The sequence below is a fragment of the Poecilia latipinna genome, unplaced genomic scaffold (assembly GCF_001443285.1).
Source record: "Poecilia latipinna isolate Pla-1442-1.1 unplaced genomic scaffold, P_latipinna-1.0 Scaffold944, whole genome shotgun sequence".
Classification (NCBI taxonomy): Eukaryota; Metazoa; Chordata; class Actinopteri; order Cyprinodontiformes; family Poeciliidae; genus Poecilia; species Poecilia latipinna.
The window spans coordinates 325,446-348,496 of record NW_015113560.1 but is presented as its reverse complement, the minus strand read 5'-3'; the positions used below and the strand labels follow the sequence as shown (position 1 = coordinate 348,496).

Below are 23,051 nucleotides of genomic sequence, written 5' to 3'. Positions count from 1 at the left end.
TTTTTTTTTTTTTTTTTTTTTTGCTAAACTGACAAAGTTATTTCAAATTCAGCCATTTCCATCAACCCTTTCTAATGTGATACTTCAAAATGTGCATAAAAAATGTTTTTTATTAGAAAATATATTTTTAAAATTATGTAATACTTTCCTTCCTTGCAATTATGCAGTACTCTGTGTTGGTCTATTATATCAATTCCTAATTACACACATTAAAGTTGGTTGTAATGAAAGAAAAGTGAAACAAAATTCAAGAGGTATGAATACTTATGGAAGGTACTATAGACTTGCAGCTGCTGGTGGGACAAAGTGTGGCATAAAAACTCTTTAATAGCCCTGACCAACACTTTCTAGCATTTCACTGTACCTTTCTAAGTGTCCCATAAATCAGGTCAATGAAAAACCTGAATGGCTTCCAATTAGGACATCATTTTAGATATAATTTGCTGTAATGATTCAAGACTTTTAAAATGATATTCAGAAGCAGACAGACGTAGTTTCGAGGTAATTTATCTTCGTGGCTATAGCTGCTTTCTGCCACGTGACCTAATCGGGGAAAAAAGGTGAAGAGTTTAACCATCAACCAACTTCAGAATGACAGTATTTGTCCAGCCAAGGTCTCCAGACACACACAGAGCTGCAGACAGACTTCTTCCACAGAGGAAGGTCACGAACTATAACACAATAGCGAACGTGGCGATAAGAGTTCACCGCAGAGACCTTCTCTAAGCACGACTTATAGGAAAATTATCATTATTAGGCTTCTTATCAGTCTGGGTATTTTGATAAAGGCACATTAACTGAACTTCTGTCTGGTATGGAAACCTGCTTCAAATAGGAGTAAACGGGATGAAAACGTACAGGAAGTAAAAGAGGAAGTCTGCGTCTGGAAGATTGCTCACCTTAAAGCCTAGCAGCGGAGGTCTGGAGCAGCTGGTGACAAACTTTAACAGTTTGCGCTTTTCTTCATCTGTAAATCCTTCAACCACTTCCCAGAAGATCTGAATAACAGGGTGGTTAGCAGAGTATCCACCTAAAAGAGATTATTGAACAGAAACCACATTACTACCTCATGTTGTCCATGATCAAAGCCTAATTAAAGAAAATAAGTGAGTGTAGAAAAATGAAAACTGTACAAATGCAACACATGAGATGTAGATCAGCTTTGGGCCATAAGGTCCATTAGGAATCCAGAGTCTAATTTTATAAAAATAAAGACATGTAAAGACAAAATTTATATTTTGAAAGAGATATCTGAGCATTAGCTAAAAGGTTCCAATAGTATTGTGGAGCTTATTTTTGCAATTAGATAATTTTTTGTACTCATTCCTTCAGTTTTACTCGCAAAACACGTGAGGTTTATCCACACCAATCCAATAATGCAACAAAATAAAACAGAGGGGCTCAATTTATAGACCTTTTTGTTAGCTCAGCTGCCAAAGAGTTTTTAAATGTTAATTTCCTAATAAATAAATAAATAAATAAATATCTATGCTTCAAATAAGGGTTCAGCAAAGCTTTTGAAATTAAGCTAACACTTGAGCTCTTCCTATGTCATACCTATGAGATTGCTTTCATAGCTCAACTCCTATTGTTTTGGCAACATTTACCTACATTACTGCATTTTGCAAGTTTTCCTAAGATTGTGCAGCCCTAATAAGAACCTACCTGAATAGTTTGTGAAGTTTTTCAGATCATCGAGACAAATCGGAACATGAGCCCCAGATATCAGCACCTGACAGGATGAGGCAGGAAACATGTTTCTTTAGATGTACGCTATAAAAATAAAATCTCATCTTTCTTTGGTTCAGTAATTCAGTACCTGGATTTCCTGCTGATCAAACATGCGCAGCCACTCAAGGTTGACCACATTGGCCAGACCCTGTCTGAAGGCCAGGCAGTGAGGCCTGATCTGTTTGTTGAGCCTGTAGTCAGCCACTAAATGGATGTAAGCTATCCGGTTGGCTGTTGTCACTGGGATATCTTTTCCTCCTGGCTTCAGTTCAACCACCTGGAACAGACACAAACGAGGCATTTACGGAGCTGTAGTCATTACCGGGGTTTCTGCGCATTTATGTTGAACTTTCAGGCATGGTTCTCCATAGTTTCCTCAGTTCTTTGTAGTCCATTTGTAAAGTAAAAATACAACAATTCTACAACAAATATTGTTACAGTGCTCAGAATGTAAATACTGAACCTGAAGAAAAGAAAATGAAAGAACAAACAGAAAAAAGGAAACAGGAAAAGAAAAGAAGAAGAACTGGTATAATGATGGACGGTAAACAAACTAAAAAACAGAGTTATAAATAAATCTCCATGAATTCAAAACTAGCACATCTGTTGATGAGCTCAGGTTGAAAAATGCTTTAAAAGATATTTGTTCATCAAACCTACAGAAAGCACTAATCAGGACCCCCATGATGCATTCTCAAAAAAAAAAAAAAAAAAAAAAACCAAAAAAACGAACACTAGGCTTCAGTGCAGCAATGCTGAGAACACACTGGCATTTAACGTAATGGGGTCCATCTAATCTGTTCATTCCCGTAGTGCTGCAAACTCCACCTTTCAGGAATCCATTTTCTGCCTTTTCTCCCTCCCACCAGATTCTGATTATGTGCTAATGTAAGAGAATTACTGCTGTTATCTTGCTTGCTTTGGCTATCTCACAAGGGCAAATGCAGGGCAGACTGCTCCCGGGTGTGCCTAATCTTCCACAAATTGTTTTCCTCCATTGCACTCTATTTGGTGACCAGAAGGGCCACATTGTAACTCTGCTGTTTCAGGTGTTGTTTGAGAAGAGCTAATAAGACACGTTAAGGTCCTGAGCAAACAAGGGCTCCCATGTAAAGATCGGGTCTGAGCACAGCTTTTGGAGAGAGAGAGAGAGAAGGAGACATGCTTAAGAGCTGTTGGCTGCTTCTGTCATGCGTGGCGTGAGATAATTTGTGGAGCGAAAGGCAGGCCGGAACGGTCAACAGAGCTGCTGCGTCCTCTGCACTGCAGCAGGGCTTGGAGCGACAGCGGTGACGTGCTTTATCTCTGTCAGGGCCGAGAAGTGGTGCATCAGGCGGGAAATGAATTATTAACGCCACAAAGAGAAACCAAACAGGAGAAAGAAACAGAGCTGAAAAATAAACACACAAGAGCCGCTTGTCGTACTCGGTTGGTCGAGTTACCTGAGCTTCTCCCAGGTCGTTGTTGACCACAGTGAAGTTGAGACCCAGTTCTTCCACATCGCCCTCGTAGCTCTTGAGGAACAGCAGGTTGCGATACATCTCAGGGTCTAAAGAGGCAAGGTGATGGATGTCCACGTCTGCACTGGTTCCCAGAAGTTTGGACAGGAAGAAGCTGGCGAAGGGCAATTCCACCAGCATGTTCTCGTAGAGAGCCTGAGGAGAAACACCAACGTTAGTAACGAAGCCCTCAAAGTTTTTTTTTATTTTGTCATGTTAAATCCTCAAAACGTGATGTTTTTGAGTGATAGGTCAACACAAAGCAGTGCAAGACTGTGCATGGTTTTCACATTTCTTAAAATAATAATCTCAAAAGTGCGGTGTGTAAATTAATTCCACCTCTCTGAGTTGTATAGAAACACCTTTATAGTGCAATTCTCCAACCTCTGAGGACTTTTCACTTTTAATCCTAAAGGCAATTTGTTGCACCGGATTTTATTTAGGTGCATCAAAATAAAAAGAATTGATAAGCATCAATCATTTTTCTACTCCACAATATTACATTATTTTGAGTTGATCCTTTGCATAAAACACCCTTAAATCTGAGGTTAAGTGACAGAATATAAAAACGCCCAAATGGTAGAAATATTTTTTGCATCAGTTGAACTATACGGACAATAGTTTGCGTCAAGCACTGTCCGATAAGAAAATATTCAAACTTCCTGTTGAACACCAAAGTTTTACAGCAGTCAAGCTAAACCGATCGCAGCGTTTGTGATCAAAACAGAGTCCAATCAATCTTGAACACGGATCTTCGGCTTCTTCCTCCCTCGATTCAAACTTTATAAATGTCGATTCTCACCTTGACCCTAAATGCAATTAAGAAGTGCAGCCGGGCAGGTGACTCATAAAACCTCTAAGCTAATGTACTGGAATAGTAGAAAAAGAGCCTATTGGAGACTTTAAAATATACAGGTCCTTATAAATGATAGCGCTAAAAACCCCGACTGCATCAGCTAAATGGATTATAAATCTAGAGGATTTCCATAATGCATGCATCTTAAACACACACAAATGCATAAATCACAGATATTTTCTAAACACAGGTTAACTGCGCAACTTCAAACATTGTCTATTTTTTATGCAAAATAATCCACTTAGTGTTACTCTCGTGGCCGGTACTAATTTCAGACCATATGCGCTGCGTGGCCCCTTGAAACCTATCAATAACACTTGTGCCGGGAAGAGGCAGCAATAAGTATATGGAGAAAACTTGTAGCCTTATTTTTTCAATGCCACCAACCTTATTTATGAGTGTTTATTGCCAGAAATTGTGCCAAAATGACTCGGGTTGGAAAGAATTAATTATTATGGCCCGGAGCCTTTTAATATAAGTGAGTGCAGTGGCAACGCAATTAAAGCAGATCGTGGCACCATCAGGTGGAATAAATGCCAGCGGCATTGCAGGTGCGTTCTGTTAGCTGCCAAATAAATTCCTTAATTTACAACATTATGAATCAATAAAATTATAATGCCTTTCACACGCATCTTTATCAATCAGAGCAGCAAAGCTTTCACGCGTCTGCAGAGAGGATGCCGGGCTCGAGGAGGATCAGAGCGATTACGAAGTGAGAAGAAGTGCCGCTGATGAGGGCGGAGGTTTGGCGGTAATGAGACGGGAAGAATCTCTCACGGCTCGCACCAGGACGCATACGAAAAAGAGGAATCTTTAGGCCAAAGCCAGAAATGCAAAGCAACCCTCTGTGTATGTTTTCAATGTGTGTAGCTTAAATCTTTCAGCTTGTCAGCGGGGTGGACAAGTGAGGAAGAGGGATGATGGCCGGCCTCTATTCTGATGCTCAATCCCATTTCAGTGAGTACCCCCAGACAAGCCACTCCCGCCTGTAATACATCACCTCCACAACAATGGCACGCCTCGGACATTAATTAAGAATATTAATCTCCTGTGTCCTTTGAGCCGCAATGTGCACCGCGCGCGCTGCGGCAGCGGTGATGCAATTTCAATCCATATAAACGGCTCGCCTTTCATCCAGGCAATAACGGGCACTAAACAAATATCAATACGCCTCTCAAATGGCCACTCAAACGTCCATTTTTATGGAGAAAGAGGGACTTAAAGGTAGGGTTAATTGAAAGTCAAATTCAAATTAATTTCCCTCAGCCTAATTGTCCCCGACCATTAGCTACAGAGAGCACAGCGCGATAGATGCAGGAACTGTGGGAGCAGATTGATTGCTTCTCACTTCAACAGAACACAGAGAAGAAAAGGAAACAAGAGGAGGAGGAGCAGGAGTTACGGCGCTCCGGTAAGTGGACCACACCGTCCGAGACTGTTTAAGAGAGAAGAGCCCTGGATGTTCCTGACTGTAAAACAGATCAAAATGCTATTACCACATGCTTTGAACTCTTATTTATGTCCTGTCTTTGTGAGGCCGTTGATTTAATGCTGGCCAAATGCAGTCGCTACACAAACAAGAGGTAGGAATCATCCGCTAATGGAAGCCCTAATTGAGAGGCGACCGCTTGTCATGAGGTAATTCCTCTTCGTGTTGAGATGATAGCTCCCTCATGAGGAAGGCATCTTGATAAACAATCATCACCACTTGCATTAGGGATGATTTAAAAACATTAGGCTCTAATAAACAGCTGCATCAGAGGAGTAAAGGAGCAGGCAGACGTCATCTTACTGCATAGTTAAATTCCAACTGGAACCGCTAAACCTAATTTTATTCAAGAGTTTAAGAAATGTAAGCTTTTGGAACAAATAAAGTCTAATTTTATACAAAAACACTGCATGATCTTTACATTGTCACATCTAACAAAGAGATCCACTGATCATAATTTTGTCAAGTCTATCTGAACAGCACATTTCAGCTGCCAGGGAATTCAAAAACGTAAATATTTCCAAATTCACGTTAGAGATTCTTTTTTTAGCCTTAGTATGATAAAATATTGCTCTCTTTAGCATCACATTTTCCTTTTAAATTGTTTCTTAAATCAGTGTGCTTCTTCTAACTTAATTATACATTTTCTCGCTTACACCAAAATAGCCAACTTTGATCCTTCTTTCCTCGGTAATAACATCCACACTGAAAAGTGTAGTAGTTGGTGTTTCCTGACAGTGGCCAACTGCATTCACTGGTCAGATTCTTGAGTTTCTATCCGGCCACCTTTAATCTGACACACTCACCTTTCCAAGGATCCTGCCCAGGAAGTAGTAGTGTCTTGTGAAGGAGTCGCCCACCAGCATCTCTGCAGCAGGATTCGGATACAACAAACCCTCGTTGGTGGTTTTGAAAAAGCCCTGGTTGGGATTGAAGCCCGATTTGAGAAGCTCGTTGAGGAACTCGCGAAAGATGCCGCCTCCGTCGATGCCTGCCTCATCCAGACCGTGAGCGTTGAGAAGGTGGACTCGAATCCTCTTCTTAAGGTCCGGTTCTGATTGAGTAACAAGTCAAAAGAAAACGAAGAAAAAGAAGGATTTATGACCGTCAGTCTTGAGCCTTTTAAAACATATTTTGTACTTAATTTACCCTTTCATTTGTTTAAAAGCAATTTCTAGCAGGGACATTAGCAATCTGGCTATTTACCTTCCGAGCTTATTGTGGTTATAGTTATTTTTCTTCTAAATAGACCTCAGGAACAGGAAACCTCAATTGATTTTAAAGCTGCTGTTTGTATAGTTGTAATGTGTTAAGTTAAATAACTTTTCAAAAGCACAAAATTTAAATTATTAAATGTTACTGTTTGTCATTTAAATTGTTTTTAATTGCTAGAATGTTTCCATTCCTCTTACAAACCTTACTGCTTTTCATTGTAATTTTAATGAAAAGACCCAAACACAGCAGGGAGCACAAACTGTGAGGTAGAAGAAAATTATACTTTGTTCACAAATTTTTCACCCAAATAAAATCCTGAGAACCTTTTGGATTATATGCAAAACAATGTGAGTAACCGCGCACCTTATGATCTCCACATCAACCGGTAGGAATATTTAGTTGAAGGATAAAGTTTAAGACTTTCCCAAGGCACGGTGAATATTTTGAAAACATCACAACAAAAGAAGAAAAGGCTTTTTGTTTAACAAACATTATTTACAAGACTTGCTCATCCTGACCTACGGAATATTCAGATCAATTCTATACGAGGTTGTTTTCCAGAATAATAAATGTAGAGCGATAAATCAGAGCAGCTTTAACTTATAGACACACAAATGATATAGATCATGTCTTCAACCCAGGTCGCCTACTACTCTTTTTAATCAGAGTGCCCCCATCATCCAAGTACCCTTTCAAACTCAAACTCAAAAGAGGTGACTTAAAATAATTGATTCGGCTTTTATGTGATCCATTATAATAATCAGAATCACAATTATGCTTTACTGAAATTCAATATGCTGCCCGAGGACGGAGGTAACCTTCATCTTCTATGCAAAATCTAACCCTTGTCCTTAATATCGGGGTTTTATATAGCTTAACAAGAGTTTCAGTGGCAGCATGGGCATCTAGTAAACCATCTCAGTCTTATGGTGTTCGTCATCACGGCATAAATGAAAAAAATAAATAAATTACGGAGCAGTTACAGAACGGTTTTCCAGACGTGTGCACGGACTTTTTAAGTCCAACGCAACTGGCAGTGCTTTTACTGAAATGACTTCGACGCTCGCCTCACCGTTTTCTGGGGAGAGTTTATCGTAGGCGTCTTCGTAGATGTAGTTGCGTCTGATGGTGACATTGATGCCGTCGGGGAACGGCCCATCCCCCTGCACGTCACGTTTGTCCACAGAGATCAACCTCTGGAAGATCTGGAGGGAGGACGTACATCCAGCGATGGAGTTGGTAACAAACTACTTTCAGCTGAAATCAATGCAAGCTAAACACAGCTTTATCTATGATCATTATATTGATAGGTGAAGAGGTTTATATTAGCAAAAACCTTTTCTTTAACTGTGACCCATTTATACATCACAAAATAAAAGAAAAAAAAAAAGGATATTTGAGAGGTTTATTTAACTTCACACCTAGTTATTTAACTTTGACACAAGATATAGCTGGTTGATGGACACAGCAAAGGGGTAAGTTGCAAGTAACAATAAAATAACAAACCTTATATTAGACATTAATTTATTATGTATTGATATGACATACTGCACATTGTTTTGACACCAGTAGCATCATGCCTGTTTATGTCAGTGCTGTATGGTAGCTTTTAGCTCCTTGAGGACATAGCCATACTGCGTGCTTCAAATAGTTTTATTACATAAACAAATTAGCTGTTCTTGTCTTGGGGAACACATGGTCCAAATGATGTTCTTGGCGCTGGTGTTAGCTAGCTCGTTAACTATGATGAGCCCTTAAGGTAGCATTTTCTGGTTCAAACATGTTAGGCTGGATGGATGGATGAGTCTTCTGTTGTTGACATTTTTTGTGAAGTGCCTCAGTTGCATTTAAAGAGACGGAACCAAAACGAGTTGCTCTCAGTCGCACCTCAGGACTGGGATAAAAGATGCGCCAAAGGAGATAACGATAACGAGGGATTCAGACTAAAGCATTGTACTTCCACTTTATACAGACCGCAACTGAATGATTTAAATATGGAAAGGAAGGATTTAAAAGCATGAAATTAACATTTATATGAACAGGAGAGTTAGTACTGGAACTCTGAGCTTTTTAAGACATTCCAGAAAACCTTTAAAGGGGTAAATTCATAACGGTAAAACCAAAAAAGGATAAATTCGAATGTTTGATTATGATTCAACTCTTAGGCTAGTGTTGCAGTTTTGTGTAGCGGTGGGATACCTTGACTCGCTCCTCAAATGGAACAACAAAAGGCAACTCTGTGAGGATGGCCAGGTGTCTCTCTTCAGACACAGAGAGCTGCGGAGGCTCAAAACCAACTGCAGAAATAAAACATGCACATCTTGTTTATCAGGACTCGGTGTAGAAAATATCTTTTCAGTCTTTTTTTAAATAAATATCTCAAGACACATGCAGGTAAACTTAAAAGTATTCATAACACAAAGAACTTTAGGTCAGGAAAGCCGGTCAATAATCCAACTAAATCTCGTTTTATGTATTTTCTGTAACTGTGTGCATGAGCTAAATGAGGACTGCACTTTTCTGTCTTTTTTTGATTTTCTAAAACCATCTAAGTTAATGTTTGATTAAATTCAAAGGTTCAAAGGAGGGGAAAAACAGCCCCAATTGCTAAACTGCTCTTTACCCTGGTCGTTCAAATGCAGCTCAATTATTCTGCTAAATTAGTCAACCTGATCTGCATTCTCCCATCAGGTTTCCATCTTTGAGGAAAAATATGGCCTCCGAGTGGTCAATACGTACCTCATTTATCAGCGCTGGGCCTGTCCATTTAAGGAAATGAGAAAAGGCCAGACAAACACATGCACCAGATGTGGCTGAGTTCATCAGGTACTTTCACGCTAATTGAATTTATCTCATACAGGCTCTGAGTGGCATTAGGGAGATCATACACACATTGTTATCTGCCTGTTTTCACACTATATGTCAGAGAAAAGCGCTGTAGTTAAAAGTGGGCCTAATGAGCCCTGCGTGCATCCGTGTTTCCATCTGAGTGTGGCTAAATGAGAGGACCAGCTTGATTTGTATTGGCAAACATAGAGGAAGAAATCACTGATTGCGTGGGCAGGCGAGAGGACCCTAACATCACATAATTATAAACTGCTTAAATGAAATACTTAATGATTCGAATGAGATTAAAAAAGGTTGACGACACAATTGTAACATAAGCTTTGAGTAAGTAGGGACACAAAGTATGGTTTGAGTTCTGTACTCAGAACATCTACAAACAGTTTTTTTTTTTTTTGTGGAATCCATCTTGTACATTTATATCAAATTAAAAAGCTTGACTGTAGCCTATATTACCATCAAGCGTAGACTGAAGAGGCCCAATGCGCCCCATCCTTCTTGTTCTCCACACGTGTCTTGCTGATGGGACATAAAGCTGGGTGACCTACACAGAAATGAAGATGAAGATCATTTTGTGTTGAAGATGAAGAACCATAGTTGCTTTAAGGTTTCAAAGATTACAAGTTTTTCAACATTTTCAGTTTCAAAACTTCCCTAGACTCAAATTTTGGTTTCTTTTTTTTTTTTTTTTTTTTTTAAAATTTGGGAGAAAAGAAAAACTATTTTTTTTTTTTCTTAAAATTTGAGTGAAATTGCAATAGACAGAACAATGTGGTAAACTATTTATCCATATTCTGCTCAGTTTCTCTCAGGTAGACTGTGTGGATAACTCACCTATGACAGAAGACACTTGTAAAAGCACCTAAAGCATACTGCTAATTTTAACAAAATATATATTTTAGTACTTAACCTGCAATTTTTTTAAATGCACTCTATACTTTTTTTTTTTATTTGTTAATCTAAAAGATATTTGAGACGGAAATCAGAGCTAAAGTTAAAGTGCTATGATGCAGGTGGAGCACCTTATCGGCCCGGATGTTGACCTCCTCAGACAGCCAGTGACCCACTGGACAGAAAGGTCGTCTGATGTCACGAGCTTTCAGCATCTTCACCAAGTTAGTGATGACCTGTGTTGTAGATCAAAAAGAAAAGAAGTCACATTAGCATCTTTCACTAAAACAAATATATTCATAATAGTTGAAAACAAAGTGTCCAGTGAAGCCTTTTTGTTTTCTTTTAAATGTCTCTTGAACAGGATGAAGTGCTTCATCGTAGAGGGGGAAAAAAGCAATTTGAGAAGTCAGCCATTAGTGCACCATTTATGGGGAGTATAAAAGAAAAACGACTTGTGCCGTCCCTCAATGTCCAGCCTTGTTAATTACCAGCGAGGTCTGCTGACATCAGCCATCGGACAGAGAACGCCAAGGCTTTACAGCTCAATGTGCTTTGAGTACAAGAGTGGCCGTCTAACGGGACGTTAAAAAGAAGTTAGCTGGCTTTGATGTAATGTTGATGGTTGGTATCAGGAGTTTCTATAAATTATATTGCCATTTTAAAAAATAAATAAAAATCAGAAAAAGGTTTTTATACCGTTACATAATGGATACAAGCGAAGATCAAGTTCTTAGAGCTATAACAAAAAAAAACAAGACTTTCTCATTCAATTATAATAGGCTTCCTTGTTGCTATTGCGAAAAACACATTCAGACACATTTGAATTTGTCACGTATGTCATTGACGCAATAACACTCAAAGCCCGGTCCATTTCCATATGATACCCCAGTTGGATTAGCTCAATCGAAACCCTCCTCTCTGAGGCGTGTCATTTTCATAGAGCGACAATCAATCCCGGCCAATCACCAGGAGCCAACCAGAGTCCGCAATAATGGCGAGTGCAAAATGCTGTAAAAGGTGTGTGGAGATGGGCTCGGAGCAGACCCACCCCCTGACTCTGGGAATGAATAAGCATTCCTTAATTAGCCCATCGGGTTAAGTGCAAACCTTAATGGGCCTTTCCCAAACTCCTCCGTGACATCGCTCTCCAAACATGGCCAAGAAGAAAGTTCCATTAGCAATATTAATACAAGCTTAGTTGATCATTTTCATTCAATTAACTTCTTTCAATTAAATAGATAGCTCGACAATGGGGGCGATAAAAGATGGAGAGGGACGGCTGATGACACGAACCAAACATTAACGTGTTAGGGGTCAGCGGCGTTAAACCAACTGTAAATCCCACTGTTCAATTTGGAAAATGCATTTTCCCTGCTCCTCACTTCTTTAATGGGTCGTTTTAGCTGACAAGAGGCCTTTGAACTGATCTTTTATGAAAACTCCCTCGACGTGCTATTGGAGTATTTGCCACCTCCTTCTAAATGCTTGTGTTCACTTCTAACAGCCAAGAACAAAAGTGACTTAAGGCCCATTTCCTTGAATAAACAGAAGAAAGAAAAACGAAAGAAGGCCTTGAATGAGAGGATTGAAGTCGATCCTGTTTTCAGCCTCATTTTCCCACAGTAAACAACCAGAGCTCGTTGCCTTTGCCCACTCAGGCATATTTTGCCAACTTCCACTAACAGATAATGATCACAGCATCAATGCACATAGAGACTACACAACAATTTAATGACAACAACACACAGATTACGCAGCACACTGTGGAAATAGTGTGTTTAATTAACTAGCAGGATAATCACCTGAAATGTATCCATGACCACTGGGACCTTTTATTCACCTTGAAACTTAAAGGAAACAACAAAAATATTCAATTTCTTTTTTCATTTTGAATCTCTGTTCAGGAATAACCCACAAACCAGGAAGGCTGAATTTTGTCAATAACTGAAAACTGATGGAACATCTCTGACTTGAACAAATTTTATATCACCATGGGATGAGAGGCTGATGACCAAAGTCTGAACTATTCAGGTCGACAGAATTATTCAGTGGAAAAACCAAATCTGGTCAGACGATGACCTAAATGACAAATATTCTATTCGTATGAGTCAGTGTGTGACTTTCAGACTTCATAACACTGTATGAGGTCCTGATCATAGCAGGCTGTATTAGCAGCCTCATGCTGTGGCGCTGTTATGCTTTCATGTTAAGGCTTTTACAGTGGCCGTCTGGGGCTCAGTGGATAAAGTGATGGATTTGAAATTAGCAGGTTGTGGCAGCTTCATACTGCCACATTTACATATTCCCCTTCTCAAGACACTAAACACCAAGTTGCCTACCAATCTGCGTACTAGTGTATACATGCGTGTGTGACTGGGCGAATGTGGGTGTAGAGCAAAGCACTCTCTGTGGTTGGTGTGACTGGAAAAGCATTCCATAAGTTCAGACCATTTACCATTTTTACCATTAAAGAGGGAGACTACCAAGTGACTGAAACTTGGAATTCTTGTTCCAATAGGAAAATAATCCCAAACACACATTGAAGCTAATTTAGAAATGGATAAAGTGGCCTAATATTAAAGCAGTAGTATGTAACTTTTACAAAAATATGCTTTTAACACATTTCTTAAAACTGTCTCCATGTTTTGACAGTATGAGATAGATGTCCTGTGAAGTCATCAAGCTTTAAAGTCAATAAAGAAACCTGTATTAAAAGCTGTCAAACATAAACTATATTTATACATAAAAAAAAAAATCACTTTTAGAAACACTAGGAATTTATAGAATTGTCTAAAAAGACAAAGAAAATCTATTTCTGTAAAATGATCAATCAGAATCTGAAGGCATAAAGGATTCATGCTCAGCTTTAATGAATTAACTATATTACATACCTTGAAGAGCTGCACCCAGCGCTTCTGCTCGGCCTGGATGCGCCGCTGGACCTCGGTGTTCGTCTTGACGCCCACGCTGCGGAAGGCGGCCATGTACTCCTCCCTGTGCTCTGCTTTAGTCTCGGGGTAGGCCAGCTTGATGATTCCCAGGCATGCGTCTCTCAGGCAGCAGGACAAAGTCACCAGCTCAGACAGAGTGAAGGGCATCATGGAGGACTGTATCTGACCTGCTCAGAAGGAGAACGTGCTCAAAGTCTTCTAACGAGCTTCGACCTCTACAAGCTGTTCAAGCTGCTGTAGACAACTCATTTAGTGAACAAGCGATTACTAGAACAAAAAAAGTAATTTAGTAATAGAGTAACTTTTAACTTTAGTATACAAACTCAAAAACAGGTCATTTGCTGAAAGAACAAAACTCTCAGAGCAGCATTGAAGACAAAACTGTAGAAAAAAATATATACCTTGCAATTAAGATGATCAACTTAACTTTTCACACTTTGGTACTAGAAGTGTGGTTTTAGCTGCAAATGCATCCATTGTAACAAATAATCAAGTGTTCACTAAAGAAATCCCATGATACTGCATTTGAGGCAATACTAAGGTTTTTTTTCTTTCTTAGGCATTGAATTTCTTCTTTTGAAAATACATGTATTATTTTCATTTTTTTCTGTTATTTGATGAAAAAAATCTGCATAATGAACCGTTTTTTAAAACAAAATCTGAATAGTCATCAGAATAATCAATCACTAAAATAATCATTAGTTGCAGCCTTAATTTATGGGTATCAGAGTAAAAAGGGCTGAAAGCATACACACACCAGACTTCACTATTTTAGTATTTCCATGATGTGCTACTTTGGTCTATCACATCAAATTTAATAAAATATGTTCTAGGTTTCTCGGGGTATAAATACTTATACACCGCTTTATATGACTTTGGTTGCCATATAAAGGAGAAGTATTAAAAAAATAATTTGGAAACAAACTTGAAGTTGATATTATATTTTCTACACCACCTAACGTAACAGACTTATATGCCCAGTACCTTCCATTTCATGCCCAAAGAACTCGCTGTCATGCACAGAGATAAGCGAGTGACTGAAGAGAGAGCTGAAGAGGTAAAAGAGGGGAATGATCCGGTTCGAATCTTCGAATGACATGGGGGAACCCCGAGAGATCAGCTGGAGCAGCGGCACCATGGAGCTGAGGAGGAAGACACGGAAAAAGCAGAAGCATGATGACACCGTCGACATTACGTGCTCACTAGAGAGCAGAAACAGCCATAGTATCTTACCCGGTAATCATTTTAGTTGTCATGGAGGTTATCAGGTGCCACAGATGCCTCAGGAATCGTGCATTGAAAGCTAAGCTGTACAGGAGTCTGCAGACAAACAACGAATGAATAATAAACAAGATTTAAGACAGAAATGCATTAAAAGGCAGTTCAAATGACACAATCGGGGCAATAAACAATAAAATTACTCTCAGCCTAACGGTCCGCAGCGCTAAGACTGTTAACTTTGCCTCGCTTTAGCAGCGGACACAGAGAAAGAAAAAAAAAAAAAGAAGATTGTGACCAAACATTTCAGTTATAGAATCTTCTTGGCCTTTCCCTCCTTTTATGCGTTGCGAGGGGCCAAAAGGAGATTAAATGAGCCATTAAGCTTTATTTAGGCGAGGCACCTTCCATTAGTAAACTAGTTGCTGGCGAGGGTGCCCAGCTCAGGTCATAAACAGCCCCACTGGCTTCCTGCTGGAGCCCCCACACCCACATTTAACTTAATGGCCAGGGAACCAGGACAATGGAGGATGGAGGAGAAGGAGGAGGGGCACCCTGGTCCTTGCTGTGACCCCTGATGACTAGCATGCTTCCACACTCAGGTTGAATTAGTTGAGAAACACAGAAGGAGCCACATACCTCCCTGTTGTTGGACTCAGCAGGCTGAGGCAAGAAGGTGTGAAGGGGTTCTTTGTTCCAGAGTATTTGTTTGCGTATTCGCTGGAATTGCTCGGTTTTTCACACCGAGGGTAAGTAAAGGTGACAGTAGAGTGGTAAGTAAGCTAAAAGGCAAAATGAAGCGTCCCTAAATATAATAGGCCCTTGTCTAGGAGGGACAGCTGTAAAGACGCTATCCTTTAACACAACGAGGAAGAGAAAACATCCAAATCCTCAATATAAGCCTTTAATTTCCAACCCTTCCGTTTCAATATATCAGAGCTCATTCAGAAATCCTAAATTAGAAATGAACATTAGGGGGCAGACTGTCAGGCGAACCCTCAATAAGGCATGAAAAATGGTTGGTGTCGAGCACAGACCATCTGTCAGTGCAACAAGGCTCAGAAGAGAAGCACCGAGCAGCGCTGGGGGCTCATAACAAGTCGGGCTGGTGTTTGATTGAAATGAGAAACAAAGCACTAAATGCCAGCTGACCTGCTGATTTACAGCCGAGGGGGAAACCGAACCCCTCCCCAATTTCAATCACGGAATGAAGCACTAATAAACAAAGTCAAGGCATCAATAGGGGGTTGCATGTACGTGCGTGCGACGAGCGTCTTGATAAATAATGTCTGGATCGTTTCATTTTTGCTGCGATGAAAAGAAAAACCGTGTCCGATGGTAGGCCGGGGTCGGATCCGAGACCAGGAAACCAGAGCGAGTTTCTGCCTCAATGCAAATTAAATCTTCATCATCAACGTCATTATTTCACATCAACACAAAAATCGCAGCAACCATCTAAAAGTAAATGTGGACTGCTTCCCATCAAAGGGAACCAGTTAGCAGATTGGTGTTATGCTGGGAAATTACACCAAATATCTAACTTTACCAATTAGAGAGAAATTACAACACGCTCAGCAGGACAAACAGAAGATCAACTTATTGAGCGTGTTAAAAAGCAGTTCTCCAATTAAAACCAGCAAAGAAAGAGAAATTTAATGAGACATTTTCTATATTTATTACAAAGGAAGTGTGCCGGGCATACTGCATGCAGCCAGTCTCTCCTTTTTTTGCTGTAAAAGCAGTAAATCAAGACCGGGATGCAATTTGCTCCCCTTAGCCTCTTGTAAAGCTATCCCGTCCACTCCTGCAGCAATTAATCTTCCTCCGTGAGCTAATTATTTTGTTACAGATATCCAATAATGATGGAAGACGAAGGACAGGATTTATGATAAAAGTAGAGAAGAGAGGGAAGCTGTAAAAGAGGACAGGGATTAAAAGAGAAATCCTCAAGAACTCTACAAAAAATTAAAACAACCTAAGTTGAGTGTCCTAAAAGAAGTCTTTTTTGCATTCATCTCTGTGGAACAGCTAAGACTGAGTCAGACTGGATGGCGAGCCCATGTGAACATTGACTTAGTCTTGCCACATATTCTTAATCTGTGCTTTAACTAGACCACTCTAACTTTAGAACATTCTTTGAGCTGGATAATTAGCACAGACGTTCCCAACACTAATGTCAGCGTTCACAGTTCATATTTCTAAAGTACATTTTCAAAGAAGTTACATGAATGATTAGGGATTCCTAAAACACTTAAAAGCCTAATGGGTTTAATACTAATCTCCACCAATCTGATGGTTGAATAGACTAAATAACAGATTAAAAACAATACGTCTTTAGTTGCATAATTTAGCAGCAAAATAAGTCTTTGAATTGACAATGTTGCTTATTTTCTCAATATATGGTTTTAATAAAGTGAAGTCACTGCAATTAACTCAATTAAATCTTTTCATTAAGCCCCACTACTACTCTTTAGCTGAATATACAGTAAACTAAAATTACCACTGTGATATTTATCTATTCGTCACCAACTCTCCCCATCAGATACAACTCAACTAACAGGTAATGACTCCACTAATGATTAACTCCGCTGGGTTTACTGTCCATGAAGGTGGGTCTAGCTGACTTCCTGTTAGCCAGTGCCTTCCATCCTAAGCCGTCGCTGACATCCATCCCAACCCTAATGTAATTAACGAGGAAAAGAGCTAATTTCCCTCGTCCAGAACGGACGGCTTCCTTGACATCTCTGCCGGTTGTAAATGCCAGTGGGTGCAGACCAATGATAGCTGCTTGTCTAAAATCCCCATTAGCTTCATTGCTGAATGCGGAGCAGCAACACATAAAACAGTTTTCCTCTCAGTCAGGTGGAATCCATGACTGATTGGGGAAATTATTGTAATAGGGTTTAGTGCCTGCTTCACATTATTTAAAAGGGATTAAAAAACATAAATTAAGTGTGTGTTTACATTATGAAAGTCCATTTAGTACTTTGTGAATTTACAGCGGAGAAGACAGACAGATATGTCCGCCAGCAGTGAAGGACGATGCCCTGACTGCTTTTTAAAATCAAAGGCATTTAATTGGCCAAAAACTCTCGAGTGTTTCACGATCGCAGTCGAGTAAAGAGCCACTAGAACAACAAAAGAGAGGAAATACAGTAATAAACACCAGACAGAGTGCTAAATCATCCTTTCTGTGGATTTCTACCTGACTTTTGGCACCATGAGTCGATGCTGCACCATGAGCGTGTGACAAATGGATGCCATCATGGTGAAGACCTCCTCGCTGGCCGAGTCCCTCCAAACCAGGTTCAGCAGGGCGTTAGTCTGCTGTTTCGTGTCCAGCTTGTGGATGCATTCCTCCGTTATCAGCTGCACAGAAATGCGGCTGTTGTCCTAACGAAGACGTGTGGAAAAAAAAAGAGAGGCTTATTACCATAACCCATTTTTAACTACAATTAATGTCCGAATACATTTTTCTTTCCAAATTATAACTACAAACATTAATGTATTCCATTCATCGTGGGATTTTATGTGATAGACACTCAATAAAAAACCTGGAAATGCAGTAGTCTGGTCAGAGGACAAACTTTAGTTTTTTGGCCTTCATAAAAGCTTCATTCAAGTGTTTGTATTGTCACCAGTTACATATACATATATATGCTTAAAAGTTTGATGACATCACAGAAAAGAAATCAATAGGATTTATTTTGCAGGAGTTTCATCTCACCTTACAAAACCCAAAACACAAATTTGTTTTATTCCCTGAATGAAATAAAACATTCGTTTTCACAAAAAAACAAACAAAAAAAAGTTGTTGTTTTTTTTTAGATAATATGTGTTTTTATGTGTTGGTTGTACCTGCATGGGTGTAGGGTGCATGTCACCATCGTCATCATCCTCTGAATCACTGTTCACTTCCGGCCGGCTGGTGCTTTCCGACACCGGAAGCAGCGGCAGTAGAGCCTCCAGAGCCCGAAGGTAGAGCAGGTGTCCCTCCTCTGACAGCGAGCCTTCGAACATACACCCACCATTACTACGTTGTTTATTGTTTAAGTTTGCATACTTCACCGGCATAAGGAATTAAATATGCTCAGGAAAAATGGTGAACTTAATTGTGTCACCTACCTAAGCAGTTCTCTCCTGCAGAGAGGACAAAGTAGAAGAGCCACGGCGCCTGGCTTTGTGCTGCCGAGAAAGAGTCGATGGTGACCTTCAGGGAGCTCAGGAAGGCCTCGAACGGGAACGAGAGACGACGGTCCGACAGCGCCGGGATAAAAAAGTGAAAGATCTGCTCGGTGAACGGCGCAGAGATGAACTCCTCGGTAAACGCCGCAAATACAAACTGCCTGCGAGACAACAGCCAAACATCCCTTTGAATGCAGTGTAGGAAAACGGCAGATCAAACTGGTTTTGGTTATTGGGGTTGTTTCAACACAATTCTGCTTCATTGGCGTTCTAACCAAACAATATCGTCTCTCCAAATAGGAGTGCTTTGTCTAACTTGGTCAATAACATCTGGTGGGGCGAAGAAGAGATAATTAACTACTGGAATCACTGTGTGCACAAGTTTGTCTCCATCCTGCTGTGCCTTTCTTCATAAAAGAAAAGAAATTCTCCTGTCGTTATTAGAAAAGTCTTAAACTGAGTGTCAACAGTCTGATATTCAGCTCAAGAATCCAGTGGATCTTTTATGACTTATTGTCAGTGGGTCTCTTATGCAATTACTGCTTTAAGACTGATGGAAGAGCATACAGACACAAAACTTTTATTTGATAGGAAGAAGCAATAAGCCTGCAACCTGAACTTACACGCTTAATTCTCCTGTTGTTTTCTGTAGATATTGCGGGGACTGCATACCTGGACACCTTTTGAAATGCGTTCAATATCTTTGTTCATAATCATCTGCTTCCCAACTGAGGTAGTTCTTTTACTGTTAACAATCTAAAGCCTAAGTTGTTTTAACTTTATCCAAACAACTTTCAACAAGGGTTTCTTTTCCCAACAATGACCAGTTTTTGAGTTCAGCACATTAAGTAATCCCTGCCTGGTAACTCCCAACTGCTGTTAGCTGGAGTTATGTCTTTTGCAGTTTACACCAGACATGTAAACAAATGTGAGCAAAAAGCAGAAACACAACTAAAACGGTTGTAAAAATATTATTAAAAAAATTCTGTGTACCTTGCGCCTGTTGTGCAGGAGGAGTAAGTAAAGTGCAAAGGTTTGAGGATGTGCTCCAACAGTGTGCTTGCCAGAGGAATAGAGGGAGCATCGCTGTACTCCAGACTGGAGGGCAGTCTGTGATTTACAAGACTGTACAGCGACTTGTAGTATCCTTAAAACAAAACGAAAAAAAAAAAAGAAACAGAAGAAATTAGGTTGCATGAAAACTACACCAACTACAAATTAAAACAAACTAAATGTTTAGGAAAAGTTTATTGCGCTGCAGTAAATTATGTAATTTTTCTAACCATCTCACAAAAAAACTCAAACTGAAGTCTCAAGAATTTGAACGGCCTCAGTCCATGCAAAAAGAGTAATATTAAGGTCAATCTAACAACTTTGTAAATGTTTTAAATGTAAAAATGCATTTTATTTCAATGCACTGCCAGCTCACCTTTTTGTACCATATAGTGCAAAATCTGCTCAAGTAACGAAGCTACATTGTTAGCATCTGGAATAACAAGAAGATAAGTTCTCTCTGAAGAAAAGATTTCTAACATCCGCATGGGAACAGCAACATTTAAACTGTCATCTGGGCAGTTTTGCAGGAGTCTGGGAGAAAAAGAATAAGTATGTAAGTCCATAGAAAGTTTCATCTTCTTCATGGCAATCAATCAGCATCCTGTGTTTGTGTGTCCAGAACCTTACCTGCAGCAGAATCCCAGGATTCTTTTGATCTGAAATACACACGTCTGTTTCTGGGGACTGTTCAACAGCTTCACGAACTGACTGTTGTGTTTCACCAGGTTCTGGCATAACCATATCTTTGCAAACACACAAACAGGCAGATATTTAACATAACATGGTAATTAAAGCACGATCAAAAAAAAGCACTGGTAGTACTGCATTCTTACCAATCTATGTGCGTCCACACTCTGTCTGTAGAAAAATATAAGTCGTCTCGATAGGAGGCATAGAGTAGAGGCAGCCATGACGTGCTGCGTTCCCTCTGCCTGGGACTGACTGACAGACTCATCAAACTTAGCTCTCTGAAAGGCATACTGAAGGGAAGAAATACAGTAATTGAATGAAAACACTTGTTCGGTGAAGCTAAACATAAAGAAATAAATTGTTCAAAATTTTCCTTATAAAAATCTAAAAAGTAAATACTAAAAATAAAAGTTTGAGTCACTTGAGAAATCATAAATTTAGTCCTACAAAACTTAAGAGCAGATCTACAGACTTGCCCCCTTTCCAGGTGATAATTAATTCCAGGTGTTCAGATTCTGTCCTTAGTCTTCTTCTAGTGGAAATATATCCTAAAAAGTCTCCCAAAAGCAATGCACATACGTCATCTTAGTCAGAGGTTCCTTTTAATGGAGAAACACAGAAAATCTGAGCTCCTTTAAGGGCAGTTGACCATCAGCTGAATACGGACATGGCCCCTTTGTCTCAGCAGATCAATGAGTATGATGTGTGAGGAAAAGGTTATTTGTGGGCACGTCTTTACTGTACAACGATGATTTGAAACAGATTGCAGATAAATGGCTTATTCAGCTCAGTTTTCTGGCCAGAAAAAAAAGGCCAACTGAAGATTTATATCACAGTACATGGTGTGAAATCAACCTCTTAAGCTCATGTTTTGCTCTTATTACCACTCATGAATCAGACTGTAATCCTTCAGGGAGCAATTCACTTCCAGCTCAAAATGAACAAAACCTGCTAACACTAAGAAACATTCATATTTGCAACTATTTCTCCAGCAGAAAGACATCGGAATCAACATAACATAATATGTTCCTAAAGTGGATAAAGAAAACCTGTCGATGTGGAGGAGGCAGACATACCTGTTGCTTTAGGTCTTGGTAGCCACGTATGTAGGACTGAATGATGATTGCGTTTTTCAGCCTTTTTCTTTCTTCCTAAAGCAGAAAAAAGAAGCAAAGCTTAAAAATAACACAACCATAATTCAACAGATGAAACGTTAGTATTATAATACTTATTTGAACAAATATAAAGTGACAGAACAGACAAATATGAGGATCCATTATTAGCTAAAAAGTTAGGAATTAACGAGTTACCAACATGAACTGTTTAAATGAGTCAGAGTTTTCATAAGAAATGTAAAGTTAAACTGTTACTTGAAGTGTCACAAAAAGTGTCAAGTATGACAGGCAGCGGAGATAACACTTACACATTAAATTTGTTCAAAATTTTCTGGAAAAATTCAACACAGTGATCGCTGTTTTTAAAAGTCTAAATCAAACAATACAAGCATTAATGTAAGGAGTTACTTTCCATTTATTGTTGAACGTTTCTGGCGTAGCAACACACTGCACTGTCTGGTGACACATATTTGAATGAGGATTTTATAATGTTGAGATCTGTTTTTAAACCATAAATTGTGAGATGAACCTAAAATAATCTCTACTTTTTTCAAAATAAGTATCAGTGTTGGAATATTGCCACACATATATTTTTCTAACACACTACGTCCTGAATTAAAAAGATCTTAATGTTTGGTTCTCTCATATATGTCATAAAAGATTACCTCTCTTTTCCGTCTTTCTTCTTGTGTACGATGCAACAAGGAGGCTTTTTCTTCCTGAGGCAAGATAAGTTAAACAATATAAAGGTAGTGTTTTATTACTGGTCTATTTTTCTGCAAAAAGCACAATCGCGTGAGTTTTGTTTTTGAGCAAATGTCTCCACGTTGTACTGATGCTTACCTTTTTACTCGCTCCTCCCAATGACACCTTGGGTCGTGTTTTGAAATCTCCCTCAAAGCTGAACATTTTTAGATGATTCCCAATGACTGATTCAGACTTTTTGATGAATTTCTAAAAGAGAAAACGAAACCAGGTCAGATTGAAATGCATCAAAACTTCTCTGACGACCCTGGACTAGGGCTCAAATATCGAAACAACCTTGTTTCATAGCACGTAAAGCCTTCACACAGCTACCGTTTTGATTCATGTGCTCAGTCAAGAACTTTAGTTATCAAAGAAATAGTTAGCAGTCTGACTTCACCTAGTTTCTCAAAGTGAGAAGTCTCAATTTGGCAGCAACAATAGTTAGCTAACTTAGCTACTGTAGCTCATGACTCAGCAGCTGTCAGGGTTTTTTAAGGGGGTGTATGACTTACGATACAACGTGTGAACCGAAACAATGCCAATATACAACAAATAATGATC

The 23,051-nt window shown here is 39.4% G+C and overlaps 1 protein-coding gene across 1 annotated transcript in view; it reads right to left on the bottom strand.

Moving 5' to 3' along the window:
- The window catches only part of ube3c (ubiquitin protein ligase E3C), a 28,776-nt gene that overhangs the window by 5,403 nt on the left and 322 nt on the right, over positions 1 to 23,051 (bottom strand). Inside the window, exons 2-23 of the mRNA XM_015049388.1 lie at positions 22,587 to 22,697; positions 22,409 to 22,462; positions 21,705 to 21,779; positions 20,772 to 20,918; positions 20,566 to 20,681; positions 20,312 to 20,469; positions 19,876 to 20,029; positions 18,823 to 19,043; positions 18,556 to 18,707; positions 17,903 to 18,090; positions 14,713 to 14,799; positions 14,464 to 14,621; positions 13,420 to 13,646; positions 10,657 to 10,761; positions 10,091 to 10,178; positions 8,990 to 9,087; positions 7,863 to 7,995; positions 6,382 to 6,629; positions 3,174 to 3,386; positions 1,820 to 2,008; positions 1,666 to 1,732; positions 900 to 1,030 (exon numbers count right to left, since the gene is read on the bottom strand). Of these exons, the coding sequence (XP_014904874.1) occupies positions 900 to 1,030; positions 1,666 to 1,732; positions 1,820 to 2,008; positions 3,174 to 3,386; positions 6,382 to 6,629; positions 7,863 to 7,995; positions 8,990 to 9,087; positions 10,091 to 10,178; positions 10,657 to 10,761; positions 13,420 to 13,646; positions 14,464 to 14,621; positions 14,713 to 14,799; positions 17,903 to 18,090; positions 18,556 to 18,707; positions 18,823 to 19,043; positions 19,876 to 20,029; positions 20,312 to 20,469; positions 20,566 to 20,681; positions 20,772 to 20,918; positions 21,705 to 21,779; positions 22,409 to 22,462; positions 22,587 to 22,652 (3,075 nt within the window). The 5' untranslated portion in view covers positions 22,653 to 22,697. The remainder of the gene's footprint in view (positions 1 to 899; positions 1,031 to 1,665; positions 1,733 to 1,819; positions 2,009 to 3,173; positions 3,387 to 6,381; positions 6,630 to 7,862; positions 7,996 to 8,989; positions 9,088 to 10,090; positions 10,179 to 10,656; positions 10,762 to 13,419; positions 13,647 to 14,463; positions 14,622 to 14,712; positions 14,800 to 17,902; positions 18,091 to 18,555; positions 18,708 to 18,822; positions 19,044 to 19,875; positions 20,030 to 20,311; positions 20,470 to 20,565; positions 20,682 to 20,771; positions 20,919 to 21,704; positions 21,780 to 22,408; positions 22,463 to 22,586; positions 22,698 to 23,051) is intronic.